General features: G+C 41.9%; 1 protein-coding gene across 2 annotated transcripts; it reads left to right on the top strand.

The window, feature by feature from the left end:
- The first annotated feature begins 4,905 nt into the window (after positions 1 to 4,905).
- Positions 4,906 to 20,792, top strand: LOC124259094. 2 transcript variants are annotated; one of them, XM_046693186.1, is made up of 3 exons: positions 4,906 to 5,123; positions 15,129 to 15,518; positions 20,101 to 20,792. In XM_046693186.1, exons 2-3 carry the CDS (start codon positions 15,137 to 15,139, stop codon positions 20,175 to 20,177), a joined length of 459 nt encoding a protein of 152 aa, XP_046549142.1. In that variant the 5' UTR covers positions 4,906 to 5,123; positions 15,129 to 15,136; the 3' UTR covers positions 20,178 to 20,792. The 2 variants fall into 2 exon arrangements, with proteins under 2 accessions (XP_046549142.1, XP_046549143.1); XM_046693187.1 differs by lacking the exon at positions 4,906 to 5,123 and adding an exon at positions 13,447 to 13,570.
- Positions 20,793 to 21,674: the final 882 nt, after the last annotated feature.

The raw sequence follows: 21,674 nt of genomic DNA on the forward strand, positions 1-21,674 counted from the left end.
GCCACTATCGATAAAAATTGAAGTTATTTTTTCATATTATACAATTATACATTATACAATACAATTATAACTCAAGTTTGTTCGTTTTTTGGGTGTTGTTTTTTGTTAAAGTAATATATGTTTTCAAATTCTCTACATACAAATTAAGCTCAGAGGAAGTGAAAATTGTGGCGATTTTTATTATAGAATACGCTCGTATCTATTTCTTTTATATATATTTTTAGGGGCGGTGAGGTAGCATAGTGCTTAAAGCGTTCCCTCGTCACGCCGAAGACCCAGGTTCGATTCCCACACGGGTACAATGTGTGAAGCCCATATCTGGTGTCCCCCGCCGTGATATTGCTGGAATATTGCTAAACGCGGCGAAAAACTAGATTCACTCACTCACATCACGAGAACTGCATTGTGGCTATGCTATAGTCGCCGATATTCTGAAATATTAATGCAACTGACAGAATTGTAGAAGCAAATTCAACTCAATGTGACGTATTTGTCACGTGTTCCTTCCTGTCTTCAGAGACCGCTCAATGGCCTCCTTTAAATTTAACCCGGAATAAGGAGACGCACTGGCAGAAAGAACTGGCCCATTGTCCTTCAAGTACCGAGTCAAGTGCAGTGCAGTGCATGTCAGGCGGATTTTCCTTGATGATAAATAGAATTGTGAACAGTAAACAAATTGTCCTTTGTAAACGGAAAGGCCAAAGTTCAAGATGCCGTGGTTTTATAATTCCAAACATGATTGAGCTTTGTGCTTGCGTTTTAATTTAACGAATGGATACTAATGGAATCTCCGATTGTCTGAACTTCAAATTTCAACCGTTAAATCTGTTTTAATTCTGGCTGTTCAGTTAGTCTGATCAAGTGACCTACTTTATCGTTATGAAACGTTCGTGACAGTCCATTCTATTTACACCCGGAAATTACTCTCTACTCATGTGTCACGTGGGATATATAATATACGCAGTGCGCGAGATTCACCTATCTCTTTACTTGCATTGCGCAGTTTGTACTGTTAGATGTTGATTCTAAAGTTGAGACTATAACTTATCAGGAAATCGAACTCCCAAAATTTCTTCCTCAACCAGACAAGTGATCAACATTTCCTTAATGGTCCTTGATGTTTGTAATATAGGACCAGTTCGACTCGGTCAGATTTTTCTGTCAGCAGAAACAATAAAATACACTTAAATCACAGCAGTGCATGAAATAAGGCCCGTCCGACCGCCCGAGACGGCCTAGATTTCTGCCGGACGGTCTAATTTTACAACTAGCCAGCCTAATTTGCCTTTTTTTCATACAATTTACGTCGTAACACAGCCCGATGGACGGGTGAAAAAAAAAATCAGATAACGTGACCACTGGCACTGTCTATTTAGTATTTAAGAAGGACTGGTTAAATCTCTTCTGGGCTGGTAAGTTTTTGAAGGTACCAGCCCAGATGTCTGGCTGGGTTTGGGGCTTATTTCACACACTGATCACAGTTATACAATGAATGAGCCATAACGCTATACCAACTCAATAATGTATCAGTTTGGGATACATTACAAGATCCGGGTTAGAACTAGTCTTTAGCAACCCATCCTTGTCGTAACAGAATCAGGTGATCGTCGCATTCACTGACTTCGTTAACCAAGTCAAACCACTGATTATACAACGGTCTCGTTTCCTGTTGACTGGGTTCCGTCATATTGCGCAACTTAGTACAGTAACCACTCCAGAATTTTGAGACCAATTCATTAATATGGATTCATAAATGTTAATCAGTATTATTTGATACATCTAAGCACTTGTATATTGCAACACTACGCTCCTTCTAATCCTTACAAACACGTCGTGCAGCGTGCTCTGTCGTACACCGTGCTCTGACAAACGGAAATCGTGGAAATCTCAAAACGAGTCTCTTCCGCTAGAAAATTTTGGCGGTCTTGTAGGGAATTGATATTATATCAATCACATTGTGCGTTACAGAACTACACTGAATAAGCGTAAACAATACATAACAGGTGTAACCAGTGAGCCAGATGCATTGTGAATCATTTTACGACCTCATCAAACAGGGGCAGTCTGTGACGTCTTAGTTAAGGTCATGCTGCCTACACCTCGCCATAAAATATAGAAATACGATGTTATTAAAGTTTTAAATTAAAATTCATTTGTAAATACCATTTTCTTATAAAACAAGGAATTGGAATTCAGTGTAACCATAGTTGTTTGTGATGTCTATTTTCACTTTCACACGAGAAAATTCGGATCGGCTGAAAAGTAGGTCATTGTCTGAATAGGCTAATGAGACTCATGTTTCGGTTTGCATCGTCGTATCCCAATTTGCGAAGACGGATGTTCATGTTGTGAATCACTCAATTATTTACACACCGTCGTCGTACAGCTGAGTACGACTTTAAAGAACAAATCATCGGATTGAACTCTATAGGTATCCGTTATTCAAAACCAAGCGATGTTGTGTCATATGCTTTTAACTTAATTTCAAAGATTGTTTATCGGAACAATTCTCCCAGTTCTTTAGCATATACGTTCTTATGTGTAGGGGCGCTGAGGTAGCCTTGTGGTTAAAGCGTCCGCTCGTCACGCTGAAGACCCGGGTTCGATTCCCCACATGGGTACAATGTGTGAAACCCATTTCTGGTGTTGTCTTACTACATGAAATGCAACCAAACATAACTTTCAACTCAACATGGTCATATACATACCGGAAGAGTGTTGCCTGTTTTTCTTTAAAGGAGAATCCGAACGAAAACAAAACTTTTGATATATTGTAAAGGATTTTCTTAAAGTCATCTTCCGTGATTAAAATTGAACAAAAAGTTTGTAAAATAGCAATAAAAACAAAAAAAACGTACTTTCCGCCTTTTACGGAAACACCCGACAGTTAATGAGCAGAGGGGTATCACGTGACATGACGTCGTATGTGCCTGTTGCTGATGGCTGCCTCTTTGATTTTACCTCACAACTTAACAGTGTCCATGGATTCTGAAGCAGTAAAAGGTGTTCCTGATGTCATTTGTGAAATGGATGTTAGACCGTATTAAAACATAACATAATTTTTAATTGAAAATTTGGGAATATGTTTCTGATGATTTTATATTTCACCCAGCAAATTATTGCAATTCACTCGTATTCTCCTTTAAAATCGTCTGTGAAAAAAAAAAGAATAAAAGGAAATGTCGTTGCTTCAGACACTGGGCACGTGCACACTGGTAAGAATGAATTGTGTGTCCCCCGTGAAGATCCGGGTTAGATTTGATCTTCATCGACACGTTTTGTGGTGAGAGGCGACCAACGGGATTGGTTGATCGTGTGGGCTGACTTGGCTGAAACATGACATACAGTCCCCATTGCGTAGATAATCATTGCTCTTCATGTCAGTCACACGTTCATGTGACCCAGCCTCGACTATTTACAGACGGCCATCATTTAGCTGAACATATGCTGTGTGCGGCATTAAACAACATTCAAGCTGGAAACGCCACGATATTGTCGGAGTCACAATATTTATACATAAGGTTTCACTCTTTCAATAGTTAGACATTTATCATGACAGTACATTAACAAAAGAGTTAAATTCACAAAACAATTCGACAAACAAGTAAACAGCTTGCTTGGCCCTCCATCAGGTTCAATATGTATAACATGTCTTAATGTATTCCCCCGTCAGATCATACCTACGTTATATCACAAACGCACACATGACCCATTTTTCTGCTTAAGATATATCGTGATGAAAATGATAATTTTTAATCCGAGTCTTGGATGTTACGATGTATGTAATGGATGTTTGCCACCAGGAAACCTATTATAAGTGATGTTATTTGATTGTTTGTCTGTTGTTTAACGCCACACTCGGTAATAGTCCAGACAATCCAGTGATCAGCAGCATGAGCATCGATCTACACTGAAGAGATATCATGACATGTGTCAATCAAGTCAGCGAGACAGGACACCCGATGCCGTGAGTCGCCTCTTACGATCCGGTTTAGAATTGGTCTTCAGTAACCCATGCTTGTCGTGACAGGCGACTAACGGGATCGGGTGGTCAGGCTCGCTGACATGCACACAATCTCTCTCTTCCTCTCTCTCTCTTTCTCTCTCTCTCACTGTCTATCTCTCTCTCTCTCTCTCTCTCTCTCTCTCTCACACACACACACACACACACACACGCATAACCACCCTGGGGATCAGTTATGTCATCGCCTAACAGCTAATGTAAGACAACAATCAGGTGTGTTAAAGAGATGTCAGATTGTGACTTACTTTCAGATAACGACATTGCTTCAAGCCAAGTTTAGACGTGATCAATAGTCAAGGTTGTGTCTTTGCAATTAGGGCACATTACCTACTAAATTGTCACGAACCGTACAATCAAGTCTGGACCAGAAAATGTGATTTAGTGGATAAACAAGCGAGTTTCCATGAAACATTTGCGATATTTCTCTCCATTCCACAATTGCGAAGATCGATGCTCCTGTTGTTAATCACTGGATTGCCTGGTCCAGACTCAATTATTTACAGACCGCCGCCATATAGCTTGAATATTGCTGCGTGCGGCATAAAACTAAACTCACTCACACAAGCTATAATTGGGTAGAAAGCTTGGCAGCTGTATCACTGTGTGTCATCGCAGTCAACGTCGTTGGTCGGTAGCTTGTCGTCCAATATATTTACTATCACGTAAAATAACATGCATTCAATAGCTATTGTATGTAGCTCAACGAGGCGTTGACAACTCGTTTGTCATTAAACTATAAACATGTTATTTAGTTATGTCAGTAAGGCAGTGTTTGTGCTGACTAACACACGAACGAATGATCAGAATTCAGTTTACAGGAGCCAGGATATGATTATAAGTAGCCGTCATTACAAGCCACGCGACGCTGTGTCATCACAGGATGTGTGCATGGTCTGTCGGTTCAACGAAAAGCAAGCCCCAAGAAACAGGCGCATAATACCACAGCCTTATACAAAAGCACACTGTTCGCGCTCTCGTAGGCATATTCTCACGGCCTGTTCGCGTAACTCTGCTGTCACCTGAAAATCTATTTATACACACACTGGAGGACTGAGCGAGAGGATCACAATATTGTCACAGCAGCTCTCGGACAGGAAAGGTCAGTTCGTATGAATGTGTCGCCTATTTTTGGTCAGTGTTACGTGAAATATGTGTGTTTGTATATGTACATGTGTCTCGTCGTTAGATCTTGTCAATATCATTCATGTTGTGATACGGACGTCAAACTGTCAATCAAAGTGGAAGTCATTTCACTTTGTACGCATCGCGACATTTACGATGGAATATAACATCGGGTTTCTAAGTACTGCTCACTCGTGCTTATTAGAACGGATCTGATTTAATATCATCATCGTTTTACTTTTTAAAATAATTGCGTTTTTTATGACTCATGCATCAGTTAACTCAAGCGAACGCGTACGCTCATTTAAGTCAACCTTGACCTTTCAATTAACAAAAGGAGAGTTTCCGGAGAGAAAATGTGTCAGTTGCTTGAATCACTGTCATGAGTTGTCACATAAACACGTTCACGTCTATGTATTTTACAGTACATCACGATTTCAATGAATTCACTCAATACTAAACTAACTAAACTGTTTTAGTCATGTTTTATTAGTTACTTGTGTGTGTGGAGAGGGGATCGAGGTGGTGTGTGTGTGTGTGTAGGGGTGTGTGTGTTGGGGGTGTGTGTGTGTGTTGTGTGTGTCGTTGTCGTTCAGTTAATGAATGATATTTACATCCTTTAGTGATAGTGATGTAATTGTGCTGAAAGGAAATTAAGATTTAGTCCCTTAGGAAAATCAATATCTTATTTAGTAAACATCATAATAAATTCCAATCAAAGAAGTCATCAATACCTGGATTATATAAATAATAAGAACAAGTTGTCCCTAGAAAACCACATATAGCTTATCCATATTTGCTGAGCGTAACGAACTTATCATTCAGTAAAACCTTGGAGCATTGCTAGGTGAAACAGAACAGGCTAACTTCCTTAAGCCTTTTTCAGAAAGGAGATAGGTTGAGTCGTTTGTTGTTTAACGCCGCACTCAGCAATATTCCAGCTATATGGCGGCCGTCTGTAAATAATCGAGTCTGGACCAGACAATCCAGTGATCAACAGCATGCGCATCGATCTTCGCAATTGTGGAAATAGAGAAATATCGCCAAAGTTTCATTGACAAACTCGCTTTGTTTATCCACTAAATCACATTTTCTGGTCCAGACTTGATTGTACGGTTCGTGACAATTTAGTAGGTAATGTGCCCTAATTGCAAAGCCACAACCTTGACTATTGATCACGTCTAAACTTGGCTTGAAGCAATGTCGTTATCTGAAAGTAAGTCACATTCTGACATCTCTTAAACACACCTGATTGTTGTCTTACATAAGCTGTTTGGCGGTGACATAACTGATCCACAGGGTGGTGATGTTAGTGTGTGTGAGGTGATGTGAAATTGGGTTTAGCGTCGTGCTTGAGAATATTTCGCTCATGTGACGACGTGCACGCGTGTGTATATGTATGCGCGGCTGCTTGTACTAGCCCAGACTTAAGCTGGTTTTATAGTGCTAGCTCACTGAGATATCATGCCGCAGTGAAACATGAATACCCCACTCAGACACAGTATACTGACTCCGAGCCGACCAGTCCTTGTTGTACCCATTAATACCGAGCGCCAGACAGGGACCAACAAGTACTATATTTTAACGTCTTTTGGTATGACGCGGTCGGGGATCGAACCCGCGACCTTCCGCTCTCCGGGCGGACGCTCTAACCACTACACCACGGAGGCGGCCGTTAGTGTGTGTGTCTATGATTGTGTGTATGTGCATCCATGTGTGTGCATGTGGATGTGTGTTTGTGAGTGGATGCATGTGTTTGTGTGTGTTTACGTGTGTGTCTATGTTTCACTGTTGTGTTAATCATGAGCGTGTTTGATGTCTTTAAAGGGAAAAAAAAAGAAGTTAACATATTTTCTTTCTTTTTACTTATTAAACTATACTAAGACACTTAGACCTCTCCCTCTCCCTAAGGGCGTGATTTGGTAAACTTTAAAATATGTAATCTTGAAATATTGACATTTTAAAGAGAACGTGTTAGCATCCAATGAAATGCAACAATGTTGTTCTCAGGTGAGTGTATCGTGAAAAATTATCACTATAACTATTAGTTGTTGATTATTGTTATATATGATAATAATATGCAGGGCTAATAATGATAATAAGTTCAGCCGCACAGTGATAATCTAATCACTCAAACATACTCTTCTTATGTTGAAGTGTTTGAAATTTATACCAAAAGACTTTCATTAAGCCTAATACACACATGACCCGTATTTTAGTTCTAAGAACGTGTGCATGCAAGTATTGGTGCCAGCTCAAACAGTCAAACATGTTTATTTGTTGACATGGGTATTTGTGCCGGAATAAGTTATTCAATCCACAGTGTCAACACTAGCGTGTCTTGAATATCTACACAGTGCCTGATACTTAAATGAAAACTGAAGGTGAAATATTCTCACTTTTACATAGCGATTAATGATTAAATCGTTGGACCGTTAAGCCTCAGGCCCGGATTTGGTCTCTTACACTGGCACTTGCACAGAGTCTGTCAATATTTTATACATACAATGCCGACTGGTAATTCCGCGCACCTAAGCACATCGATCGCAACACGGCAACTAACGTCTCTTATTTTTTGTAGTTTACGTGACCAAACATGCTGGTATGCATCATATTTACCTAGAAATATAAGACGACTATAAGATTCTAACGTTGCATTGTACCCTACGGTTGACCTAACCGGCGTTCTCACGACATCGCTGTCTGTCCGGTAATTCTGCGCAGCAACTGATACGCATACATCCAGCTGGAGATCCGAAGTATGGAAGCGTATTAGGGCCAGATTATTTTCAAAAATCACTTCATCAATGTAAGGAAGAGTGTTTCATATTAAATCCAATTATGAATAATGAAGAAAAAAGGTTTAAAAGTCTGAAGAAAACGAATTTATATAAAACTGTCAATTTATCTGTCAATTACTGTTATTTACTTACCTTTAGTGATTCAAAGCCAGTCCCTTGTAGAAATGTGCCGATTTCAAGCGTAAATGTGGGCGCAGAATTACCGGACTCGCTTGTAACACTAAAAAAAGACTGGACACACGTTTTCAGAATAGTGGTAGCCCTCGCCCAAAATAGTCGCATGATTAGTTTTTTCAGAGACTATATGATCTTACTAATTGGTCTCTGGTCCTATGTGATTTCGCAACTAACATTATAAGTTGTTCACTGGTCTCGAGGGGGGCGTCACATGGGCTGATGTACCCTCGATGTTTGTGTATGTTCCCTGAGCCCGAAGGGCGAGGGGAACATAGGAAACATCGAGGGTACATCAACCGATGGGCCCCGAGGGACCAGTGAACAACGTATTTATCTTACCGAACACCTCAATGGTAATTTTGAACTGTTTGAAGCACGGGTATCGGATCATAGTATGGAGTACCAGACGACAAGACGACAAGAAAAACAAATTTAGAGTTATCTCCCTTTCATTGATTTGCATTCGCAAAATATCGGTAATTTCCGTACATTATACATAATCCCAATGTTATTCGAGATAAAGAATTACTACAACGCAGTACCAAATGAGTTCGGCATTCCCAGCGGGGTACATAGGAAATGTTACTCGCTTGTAAGCGGGGTACATTGAAAATAATAGAAGAGCGCTCAGCCAATCAGAAAACGACATTTATGTGTGAGGCAAGATAAAAATGTATGTACAAATTACAAATGTGCAAGTGAGCATCTATTCATGGTGTCCACTGTCACGATATTGATGCACCAGTTCAACACACAATTGGTTATTAGGGGTTAGAATATTTCAATCTATACTAATCATGTAAGTCGTCATAATGAATCTAATGGTAATGCTGGATTCACTTGGACAGTACGGTTGCCTTTAACATTGCTCCGTTACGCAGTGGCAAAAAGCGAGTGAACAAATGCCCAATACTCATTCATTCCTGTGTCGATCTTATTTGGAGTTGATCATCATCTACCCGTGTTTGTCTAAAACCAGTGAGTGAGTTTAATTTTACGCCGCACTCAGCAATATTCCAGCTATATGGCGGCGGTCTGTAAATAATCGAGTCTGGACCAGACAATCCAATGATCAACATCATGAGCATCGATATACGCTACTGACATACGATGACATGTGTCAACCAAGTTAGCAAGCCTGACCATCCGATCCCGTTAGTCGCCTCTTACGACAAGCATGGGTTACTGAAGACCTATTCTAACCCGGATCTTCACGGGTTGTCGTAAAAGAACACTTAGGGGATCTGATTGTAGGAGTTCCTGATTTGGTTGATCGTATCCCAATTAAGTAGTTCGATACTCATGATGTGAGTCACTGGACAAACGTTTTCAGAACTGGATTGTCTGGTCAAAACTCTGTAGACTGCCGCCTTATAGCTTTATTATACCGAACTGCAGCGTTACACTACAAACCCACCAACAAACAAACAAACCCACCAACAAACAAACAAACCCACCAACAAACAAACAAACCCACCAACAAACAAACAACCCCACCAACAAACAAACAAACCCACTAACAAACAAACAAATCAGCAAACTAACAATCATATCTCACGGTACACTACAAGACATGACCTGATCTCGGTATGACTTCCGTGATGACTAAAATGACAATCTGCTGCTCGAACAGTGTGGACGACAAGGTCACATTTTTTGTGTGGTTTTCTTTCAACAGTTATTTTGCCTGTTCCTAACTGGAATATGTTGAGGTCGTTGTGGCGTATTTGTAATATTAATGCATGCGTAAAACCTTTAATTTCATTACCAGTCTAAAGGGGTTATTGTGGGCTAGGTCTGTTCAACGGAAGTGACAAAGCCTTTTCTACATTCAAACGAAAAATGTAATAAGAGCACCGCCCATAGAACTATTTTGACTGTATCACAGGCATGAGTCTATGATTCACCATCAGTCAGGCATGACACCAAATGTTTGCGAAAAGGTGAGCGTGTGCTGCCCCACTATTTGCGCCCGTCACATACACACGCAAAGGCAAGTCAATTTGTCACCTAAAACACCACGGAACATCCTCCTTGTCTATGATGCGTCAGATATCGAAATATCCGCCACATGTCTGCCATAAAACGCTTTCACAGCTTAAGTTAGCAATTTTACTGTTCGTGGGACTGTTTATGTACGTCTTACGTAATTCTATACAAGCATGCATACATGACAGCAATACGACCATACCATACTGACCCAGACAAATGGCTGGGTTACTGAAAGGTGACACTCCGCCATAATAACAGAGGTAGTAGTGTTCAAAGCTCCCTGACTCATCATCCGTTCACCTGCATGCTAGCTATCATGATTACACCCTGTTTAAGCACTGGAAGTTGGGGTGTTAAAAAATATGCTTGCTTAAAGGTGCGTAGTAACAACTTGAAGCATACGTCTTGTAGTAACTACAAAGATCGTAACAACTTTGTTATTTAAATTTGTGTACTTTTTAAGTCGCATACAACTCGAATCTCGCTCGATTCTCACGTACGATTCGTCGAGTGAAGAAGAAGCGCTAGCTTTAATGTCAGTCTACATATTAATTGTTTCTTCTCTCTCAGTCGTGCACCTGTGATTGTCCGGGTTAGAATATTGATCTTCAGTAACCCATGCTTGTCGTAAGAGGCGACTAACGGGATCGGGTGGTCAGGCTCGCTGACTTGGTTGACACATGTCATCAGTTCCCAATTGCGCAGATGGATGCTCATGTGGTTGACCACTGGATTGTCTGGTCCAGACTCGATTATTTACAGACCGCCGGAATATAGCTGGAATATTGCTGAGTGCGGCGTAAAACTAAATTCACTCACTAACTCTCAGTCGTGTCGCCGACATGATGTCAACGTAAACTAAGGGACGTTACTCTGAGGTGGACAAAGATCTAAGCGATTTCATTGGTCGAGAGCCTGCGACTTTTTGTAGGAAGTTGGACAAATCCTATGACTTACAACTGGTTGTATGCGATTTGAAATCGTTACGATTTGGGTGTTCTCACGTTGCAAGTCGTACTGTGAGAACGCACCTTTATCAGATTATCGCATTGTTTCCATGAACAATGCAAACAGCCTTCCTTTCATGCCAAAACAGATGGTATCACGTTCGTTGTTTTTATACGTAAGCCCATTATTTAGCGATATATTGTTTGCTGTTTAAAGCCGGAAACTCGTGTATAGCAGCAAAATGGCGGCGGTCTATAGATAACGACTATGCTATCTAACTACATGTATTAGGCGAGGGGATAAGTTAGAGAAGCCAGAGAGAGGGAGATTGAGTTAATTAGTTTTGGATTAAGCTGATGGGATGAAAGCTTATGGGATTAAATAGCGGTGTATTTTTATGTGTTACGTGTATATTTATGCTTGTTTTCATTGTTTATCATCTTGGTTTATCATCCATTGTCTTTGTTAGCCTTCACGTACCCTATATATATACCCTGCTGTACCCATTCACCACTTCATGCTGGAAAACGGTAAAAGTATCTCTACAGAAACATCGCTATTGTGCAATAAAGAAGTTGATCATCCGCAAAGACTTGTCATTCCTACTGAATTACATGTTATGGGACCGCCTCCGTGGTGTAGTGGTTAGAGCGTCCGTCCGGAGAGTGGAAGGTCGTGGGTTCGATCCCCGACCGCGTCATACCAAAAGACGTTAAAATATGGTACTTGTTGGTCCCTGCCTGGCGCTCGGCATTAATGGGTACAACAAGGACTGGTCGGCTCGGAGTCAGTATAATGTGTCTGAGTGGGGTATTCATGCTTCACTGCGGCATGGTATCTCAGTGGGCTAGCACTATAAAACCAGCTTAAGTCTGGGCTAGTACAAGCAGCCGCACATACACATACACGCGCATGCACGTCGTCATATGAGCGAAATATTCTCAAGTACGACGTAAAACCCAATTTCACCTCACCTCACATGTTATGGCCTCTCGTAAGTTTTCAACTGAATGTTGACATGCAGCACCTTGCCCTGTTTATCTACTTAGGGATGTGTTACGCCCTGTCCATACCTTGGATGCCCTGATGTCAGCTCACGGCAAGCTGCAGTGATTGATCAGATTACCTTGTGATTGATTTGTGGCAGGTGGGGTAATCGCGACGTGATTATCTGGTTGCGTTTTGGCGACCGACTCGTGATGTATACAGGTTCATCCTCGCGCTCGCTGCAAATAAATGTGAATGACTGGGTATTTGAAAAGGTATCATGTTTGTGTCCCGAAGGAGATCCTGTTATTACAGGTGTACCACCCAGCGCTACCTGTGAATATCGAGTAATTAAGATTGTGTGACATCCTACCCGCGGGGCGGTGAAGTAGCCTAGTGGTTAAAGCGTTCGCCCGTTACGCCGAAGATCCGTGTTCGATTCCCCACATGGGTACAATGTGTGAAGTCCATTTCCCCGCCGTGATATTGCTGGAATATTGCTAAAAGCGGCGTACAACTTACCTCCTCGAAATATTATCACGTGGTTTGTAAAGCTCAACGTAAGAGTAGATTACGTACGGTCCATGTATGGCGGCACATGTGAAACGTTATTATACACCCCCGTTCCTCGTAATAGTGTGGTCAAATCCAGGTTTAAAGGATATCCATCCTTTTGTCCGGCGGTTTGGTTTCGGATACAGGACACCTTATAAATCACATAGCCTAACTACTCGACCGCTAAACCACTTAAAAGTATTGATTATAAACCAATAATAACGATTTAAATTTATGATGGTTTGTTAAACGACTTTTATCCTAAATTTAATAAAATTCTGATGTTTAAATGTTCAGTTGGCAAGGTAAAATTATGAGGATTCGCAATCTTAATTTCACTTTATTCGATTTACTTTCTTGTTTAAAGTGAAATTCATCGGTACGTTTTCACTGCAAACAGACTATAGGCTACCCCACCGCCCGACAGGAATCGGTATCATCACTCTTACACGCTGATACATTGGTTCCAGGTATCACTATATTCTTGTGAACGCGGTACGATGCAATCAGTCTTAACCGATCTGACTGTGTCACAAATATACGGCACATCCTTCAGCTTCTTTAAGGGGCGACAGGGTGGCCTGGTGGTTAAAGTGAGTGAGTGAGTTATTATTTAACGTCACATCGGCAAAGTGGTTAAAGCGTCACTGTGTCACAATAAAACCCTGGTAAGATTATTAACAATGGTACAATGTGTAAGGAGCGTGTGAGAATACCCATACGTAATATATTCTTATGTTGCTAAAAGCGGCGTAAAATAATACTTTCTCGCCCATTCACTCACCTATTTACACAGAACCCGTTTTCGACTGTGTTCTTAGGCGGTGTCGCCTAAACACACCAGTATTAGCGAGGACGATGTTGTGAGGGGTAAGGTGTGGTGGCGGTGATGACTAGATATTAGTAGTGGCCTTGCTTGTATGTAGTACAGCTGTTATCAAGATCTAACACAGTGTGCGTAAAGGTGAGTGAAGAAATTGTCTCTGTTGTTTGTTTAAAGACCGTTGTCAAGGTTACTCGATTTTTCTGGTGTAATGTTCAGCCGACAGGACGGGAACAAAGACTCTGTTTTCAATCGATAGTGATGTCATCTGTAGACTGAATAAGGTTATTGTGCTTTCATGCCAGGCAGGGCTGCAACGGTGCAGATATCATTCATATGGAAAATACATCGAGAAATCAGAACAGTATATTTACAAAGCAACTCTTTCCGCGATAAGGCCTGTTTCATTGTCTGTGTAAAAATTGATGGGAAACAGGCATTTTTTTTACACCGTCACCATGGCAATTCTATGTGCAAAATCACGGAGTGAGAAATTATTTATATAATCGAACGACGGCAATTTTAGTTGTAACTCGGTCGCCAGCAATAAACTATTTAGGTTAATACTGTAACGTGTGCTTACGCTCCGCAATAATCCAAGTATTCGACTGCGGTCTGTATATAATCGTGCCTGGACCAGACAATCCAGTGACTGACGTCATGTCCATCGATCTACGGAATTTGGTTATGATGACATGCATCAATCAAGTGAGCGATCATTACAACCTGATCCCGTTAGTCGACTCTTATGACAATCACCCGTGAAGGTCCGGGTTAGAATGTGCCTTCAGTAACCCATGCTTGTCGTAAGAGGCGACCAAAGGGGTCGGGTGGTCAGGCTCGCTGACTTGGTTTGACACATGTCATCGGTGCCCCATTGCGCAGATCGATGCTCATGCTGTTGATCACTGGATTGGCTGGTCTAGACTCGATTATTTACAGACCACCGCCATATAGCTGGAATATTGCTGAGTGCGGCGTAAAACTAAACTGACTCACTCACTCTTATGGCAATCATGCCAGGATGCGATGGTGAAGACCAATCCTAAACCAGATCTACTTGGCGTAATAATGGACGACAACAGAGAAGGCGAAATAGTAGATTTTTACTGGGAAATATTATTTTCTCAAGAAGTCTCAAGGAACATCTCACAACCCTGCACTCAAACTTTAAATACAATTTTGGTCAACCGTGAAGCATGATCTAGTTAAACACTTATCGTAATTATGACCGCAGTTATCAGTGACGTCACAGGTTTTTGTGTACACATAACCCTCAACCTCGTAATCAACGCGTGTTGTCTTACCGCTGCGACATGACTCCCAAGCTGTAGGGGGAGTTGAGATTTGCCTTTTGAAAATGCCTTTTGTTCCTGCATCTAAGATACATGCATTCAAACCACCTCTGTAAAGTACTGTTAAAAAACATGTACCCTTAATTTCGAGCGATGACTGTTTTGTCTGAAAGTGAAAATCTGCAAAATTCCAGGGGAGGTTTGTTTGTTGCAAACCGAGGGGAAGTATATCTTGATCCGCATTGTATTAATTACACTTAATACATATAGCGGCGTATTACAACGAGATCGAGTTAGTGCTTTATTCACAAGTTAAGCAAATGTGCATGCGTACGTTTTCCATTGTGTTCGAAACTGTCTTCAGCCGGCAAAATAACGTCCCTCTGCCTTCTGTGTCCTTTCAGAATAAACAATGGAACTTAAAGGTGCCTTCGTACTCCTAGCTCTTTCATGCCTGGTTGTGATTGGGTCTAGCAAAGACACACCGACATTTGAGGAGCTGGTCGACCAATCAGAACGACGCCTGGTGAAGAGAGACATCCTGGAAGATATCCGCAACGCCTTCAAGTCAGCTGGAGACACCTTCACCAACGTCATCGACAAGATCAAGGGCTTTAGCCAGGATGCCTATGAACAGTTCGTCAAGTCGCTGCCGTCTCTGGACAAGGAGGACATGAAGAAGGCCCTGGACAAGATCAGAGGTTACTATGACTCGTTGCAGGACAAGACCTCGGCCACTGCCCAGAGGATGAAGATGACCATGGATGAACTGACGAAAGACATTGCTGCAAACGGTAAGTTTGACAGCGCAGTCGTAGCTGTTGTGTATAATTTTATATTGTTTGTTGAGTTTTAAGATGCACCCGGTTTGTACGTAATTAGGGGTGGTGGACTAGCCCAGTGGTTAAAGCGTCAGCTCGTCACGGCGAAGACCCGGGTTCGATTCCCCACATGGGTAGAATGTGTGAAGCCCATTTCTGGTGTCCCCGCTGTGATATTGCGGAAATATTGCTAAATGTGGTGTCAAACCCAACTCACTCATTTGTACATAATTAGTGCTGGTCAGACAAGCCAGCGATCGACTTTGATCAAAATACAAAGTCCAATATGTCACCAAGGTGAATATACGGAGGAATCATCCCCGGCGGGCGGTAGTCTTGGCCCTTATTGGTTGTTGCCGTCAAACGGGTTACCTATAATTTGCTTTCAGAGGTGTCGGTCAGTATGTGTGTTGATAAAGAAACTGTGATTTCGCTACCCACCCTTTCACTGTCGTGGGTATGTCGATGTGGCAGGTGATCCTTAGTCCTAGACATCTTCCACGGAGTCCGGCGTCCATTCCATAGTTACAGTATTAGGTTTATCAACAATAACAGCCGATCTGGAAATCGTTGAGAACGTCGAGACAGTGTGCGAAATATACTCATGCCAATAATGGTTGTCACCCCCTCCACACCCCAACCCCCACACCCCCCACACACCCACATCCCACACCCCACATCCCCTCTCCAATAAAAAAATTTGAAGGGGATGACAACCATTATTGGTTTAGTTTCCAAATATTTCAAGCCAGTCGGGCTAGCTATGCCTGAAAGTCCCAGCCCACAGAATAATTCACTTGTCCGAAATTTGAATGTAGACACGGGTTTCATCATTAAGCTGCTAATATGATGATCATTTTTATCAGGCCATAATCTTGCATGATTTAAAAGTGTGTTATAACTTAACAAGTCGGAGAGAGTGATATATTTACAAAGTGACCCCATGAAAATTCACTAGCCAGTCGGGCCAGCGACTGTGGTGATTTACTGGCCCGACTGCATTTTTACTAGCCACGGGCTAGCGGGCCAGTGGCTATTTCGCACACTGGTCTGAGATGCTGATGTCGTAGGGATACTGGTGCATCATCTTTGCATATTCCCAGGCACTCGCAGGCTTCTGACGCACCCGTGGAATTGGTCTTCAGCAAGCCATGCTTGTGGTAAGAGGCGACTAACGGGATCGGGTGGTCAGGCTCGATGAATCGGTTAACACATGTCATCGTATGTTAATTGCGTAGATCGATGCTCATGCTGTTGATCACTGGGCTGTCTGATCTACACTCGATTGTTTTACGGACCGCCGCCAAAAAGCTGGAATATTGCTGAGCGCAGCTCTGAACAACTAACAAATAAATAAAAAACAAACAAAGCATACTCTCCGGCCCTCTTCCATTTTGACTATGGGAGTGTACACGATGCCCCCAATACTGAATAAAGACTTTATTATTTATTTTATTATAAGTATGGCCGTCTTTGCGCGAACGGCCGCTTTGCTGAACGAGATCCGATAAAATGTGATAGTGAGTATTGTTAGCAATATTCCAGCAATATCACGACGGGGGACACCAGTAATGGGCTTCTCATAATGTACCTTTGTGGAGATGGAACCCTGGTTTTCGACTTGTTGCGCGAACGCTTGAACCACTCGTCGGTTGAAGGTCGAGTGGTTGTGCAGTGTATCCAGGCCTACTGTGTCCCAATACCAGGATAGCACTGATCGTTGGAAATACCACATACAGCCGTTTTCCCTCACCAATGTTCGATTATTCACAGGCTGTCGTGATTCAGAATGGAACATTGACTACGGAGTACACAACACAGAGTATATTGATTTCAGAGACAGCACGCCACGCCCTATGTTCCATGACATTGTAATTACACATGATCAATACTTGGTTTGATGTTTCCTTGGAAGTGTATTGAGAGCTACATATGAATATGGTGCATATGTCCTTTGACCTTAGGCAAAGATCCCATTAATCGAAGGCGCCACAATTAGCTGCTTCACTTAGGTGCCCCGATATCCTATGATTGTGGGACCACATAAAGGTCCGCATCCTCGATAATCTCCAGGGTATACGTTCCGATAAATCTCCACTATACCCTGGATGCATCTACGGCTCGAGCCGATGATTTTATTACCTCCCTTGGTTGGCTTTTTATCCAATCATGTGTCTACGCTGGGAAGTTGAGCGTACCAATCAAAACTCACTTTCGCTTTTTAAATTATCTAACCGATTAAACTTGGTAACACAATAATATATTGTTGCCGAGGTACTCTGAAAGAAGTAGAAGGAGTACTTGCATATATTTTTTAAAGATTTCAAACCTGTCAATTTGTCTGTATGTTTCCCTCCCAAATCTGAATCGCACTGCGACCGCTATCTTTGTTGACACTGGCAAGCTCGGTTGTAACGGCGGCTTATCTGATTGCCTACTGTGAGAATGCGGAGCCAGCAAAGGGAGGTAATAAAATCATCGGCTCGAGCCATAGATTCGGGCGCAAATAGGCCTAAAACTATAAAACCAACGAGCCATAGATGCATCCAGGGTATAGTAGAGATTTATCGGAAAGTATACCCTGGAGATTTTCGAAGATGAAAGGTCTGGGGTGACCATGGAATTGGGTGATCATACCTGGTTGACGCATGTCACCGTATCCCAGAATCGTAGAACGATGCTCAAGATGTCAGTCACTGGATTGTCTGGTCTATACTCTATAATAAATAAAAATGTTTAGGTGTGTTGTAAACACCAAACAACTAACATAAAGGTGGGAAAGACCAATCCGTGAAGATCCGGGTTGGGACTGATCTTCAGTAACACCAAGCTTGACGTAAGAGGCAACTTACGGTATCGGGTGGCCAGGCTCGCCAACTTTGTATTTCTTGTAACACTGTCATGTCCAAGTACAAGTCACTGGGAAAGTGAATTATAAAGTCACTTTTTTTCTGTAAAATTTCTTTGAAAATTTAGATGTAAGTCCTCGTGTAAAAGAAAGTACTACATGCTACTATTTATCATGTGTATGTTACTTGTCTTCTGTTCAGCCCATGTGGTTGTCCGGGTTAGAATATTGATCTTCAGTAACCCATGCTTGTCGTAAGAGGCGACTAACGGGATCGGGTGGTCAGGCTCGCTGACTTGGTTGACACATGTCATCGTATGTCAATTGCGTAGATCGATGCTCATACTGTTGATCACTGGATTGTCTGGTCCAGACTGTTTTATTTATAGACATATATCTGGAATACTGCTGAGTGCGGCGTAAAACTCCAACGTGATGCAGGTTTCATGAGTACATTATGATACCTTCAAACCCAGCAAACCAAAGTAATCGGATTTCGACCCTACAATAACCGGGAGATGACTTTCCCAAGGGACGCAACTCTGCATAGTGAACGGAGGCGTCATTGACGACCTGGGCCTAGATTTTCGAAGCTCTGCTAGCACTAAAATAGTCGTAAGTGCCATACATTAACATAAACTTACGACTATCTAAGAGACTATCTAGCGCTAAGAGAGCTTCGAAAATCTAGACCCCCGGCCTCGTTTCACAAAGCTCTCGTAGCGCTACGACTATCGTAAGTCAATGTTACAGTATAGGAGGTTGGAATGTTACGAGGGAAGTTACGAGATCTTAGGCTTACGAGAGCTTTGTGAAATATGTGCCAGGAGAGAAGCAATAATACTGCAGCACGTCATTGACGCTAAGAACGACGGAACCCGCCACATAAAAATACAAAGCTCATTCAATAAATATCAGCTGTACATCATCTGTGAAACACTTGCACTGCCTTTTTTGTGTAATGTGAAAGTGACTTGAAGAGGTGAGGTAGTATAATGGTTAAAGCGTTCGCTCGATGTTGCTGGAAAACCATTCTCTCTCTCTCTCTCTCTCTCTCTCTCTCTCTCTCTCTCTCTCTCTCTCTCTCTCTCTCTCTCTCTCTCTCTCTCTCTCTCTCTCTCTCTCTCTCTCTCTTATCTCTCTCTCTCTCTCTCTGTTCCAATATAACACCCTGCACCTTGATGTCTCGAACTGCTTTCAGAATATATTTTAAGACGCTTCTAGTAACCTGTTCTTGTTAGAGATGCTGTTTCCTCACATTGTCACCTGTCTTCCACTCTTACTACAGTTTGTTTACAAACTAATTATCTTAAAGACGTGAACCCATCGTTAGCCGATAGCATTGAGTTCCTCCCAACAAACTTTAAGAAAACAGGTCCTTAGGCTCTGTGGTTTGTTAAGCATGTTTACAGAGATAGCACTGATCGTTGTTCAAGTCAGATTCAACGGTTTATCTGGTCCTAGCAAGATAAAGTTAAAATATACCTCATTACATCAATACATCTCTTATCTCAGTCTAGTGGTTAAAGCGTTGGCTCGTAACGCCGAAGACCGGAGTTCGATTCCCCACATGTATGGGTACAATATGGGGGAAACCCATTTCTGGTGTCACCCGGCGTGGTATTGATGGAATATTGCTAAAAGCGACTAAAAATCCAACTCACTCACTCACTCATCATTGTTCAGTAAAATATTTTCTCATTTCAGGGTCAACTCGAGTTTACCAGTGTTCTCTGGTAGCATCCATCTTGAGTGTAATCCTTGCTGTGTTCATGTCACTCTAAGGGGGGCGAGTTATCTGAGGTGCCGGAAGTTGAGCAGAGTTGCGCCCCCTGCTGAAAGGATCCGGGCGTTACCAACAGTTGTGAACCCAGGTGTACAAACGTCCAAAGCGATAAACGTCTCAGACCTACGTCACTTTGGGCTTTTTATACACCGTTACAAATATGCATGAAGTATTGTAGAAACGTCCGTAAAATCATTCATCTGAGCGCCTCCCTATTATCAACAACTGTCTCTCATTGTTGTCAATACCCGTGATTCACACATTCCCTAAAATGTCATACAACCCATATGATAATCAAGACTGTTTTGTAAGAAATACATGATTCAAAAGCTACGACTATCAAGAAAGTTCGACTCCAACATGGAGTTATGGTATGTACATTTTGTAAATATAGGTAAATAGATATACTAGCAATAGAGAGTCTCTCCAAGCCACCGTTACTCAAAGTGATGGCTTCGCTGCATCTTCGTATGTCCACATCCTTTCCGAAGACCTGGAACAGAGGAGAGCTGCTTTGGTTTTGTGGAACGAGTCCCTGGTAAATGAACATTTCCGATTTAAATAGTTTTGTATTTTGTAACTTCTGGTAATAAACTGTCATTTAAAACTTAAATCACTTGGTATGTTATATCTTAAGACACTTCGAAGAAAGTTGTGCATGTAGGTTTATCTTACCTTCCACGTGAATGTCAGCCTGGTTCCCTGAGTGTGCTGCGCAGGCGCAACACTGACCCAGGCAAAGACTGCACATAGGTCGTTTCCACCAGGCATGGCAAACACACATGGCGGACGCAACATATATTTACGATAGAAAACCCAATAACGGATGATTAAAACGTTTTTTTTAACAGTTTAAGCAAAGTTACAGCAATTAACACATCACGAGAAAGGCGGCCATCGTTACTTTTAACGAAGGAAAACACGGAAGTCTCGGTCACATGGGCGGAATCTAAACTATCACACACGCACACACGCAAGTTACATCAGCGATATCTGCGTTAATTAGCGCGTAAGCTCGTTTATCTCACGAGATCTTATACATAACACATATATTAATAATATGGTTCGCATGTTTATCGAATCTAACTGTGTTGCGCTTCAGCGAGACGTTGAAGATAGGTTCATTACGAATCACAACTTTGTCGTGTTATACCTGCTTGACACGTAGTTATTAATATTTAATAATGTGCCCATGTTTCTAGTGTCATGCTCATGATGAATATCGTAGGGCTTTTCACCCAAACTGTATATTATTTATTTATCAAAATGTCCAATAATGCACTCCCCTGTCTGGTATAATAACATCTGTTGCATTCCAAGCATTTCGTCAATAAGTATACTGAGCTGATGGGGGGCAAGGTGAGGTGACGCATAGCTTAGGTAAGGGGAAAACTACTACACTTTCAAGATGAAGCATCGTGGCCGGGGACCTTGTTACCGGTTCTTGGTATTCTACAAGTCATATATATGGTTAGGGGAGAGAAACTCACAGATT

The sequence above is a fragment of the Haliotis rubra genome, unplaced genomic scaffold (assembly GCF_003918875.1).
Source record: "Haliotis rubra isolate DU_JTF1 unplaced genomic scaffold, ASM391887v1 Scf71, whole genome shotgun sequence".
Classification (NCBI taxonomy): domain Eukaryota; kingdom Metazoa; phylum Mollusca; class Gastropoda; order Lepetellida; family Haliotidae; genus Haliotis; species Haliotis rubra.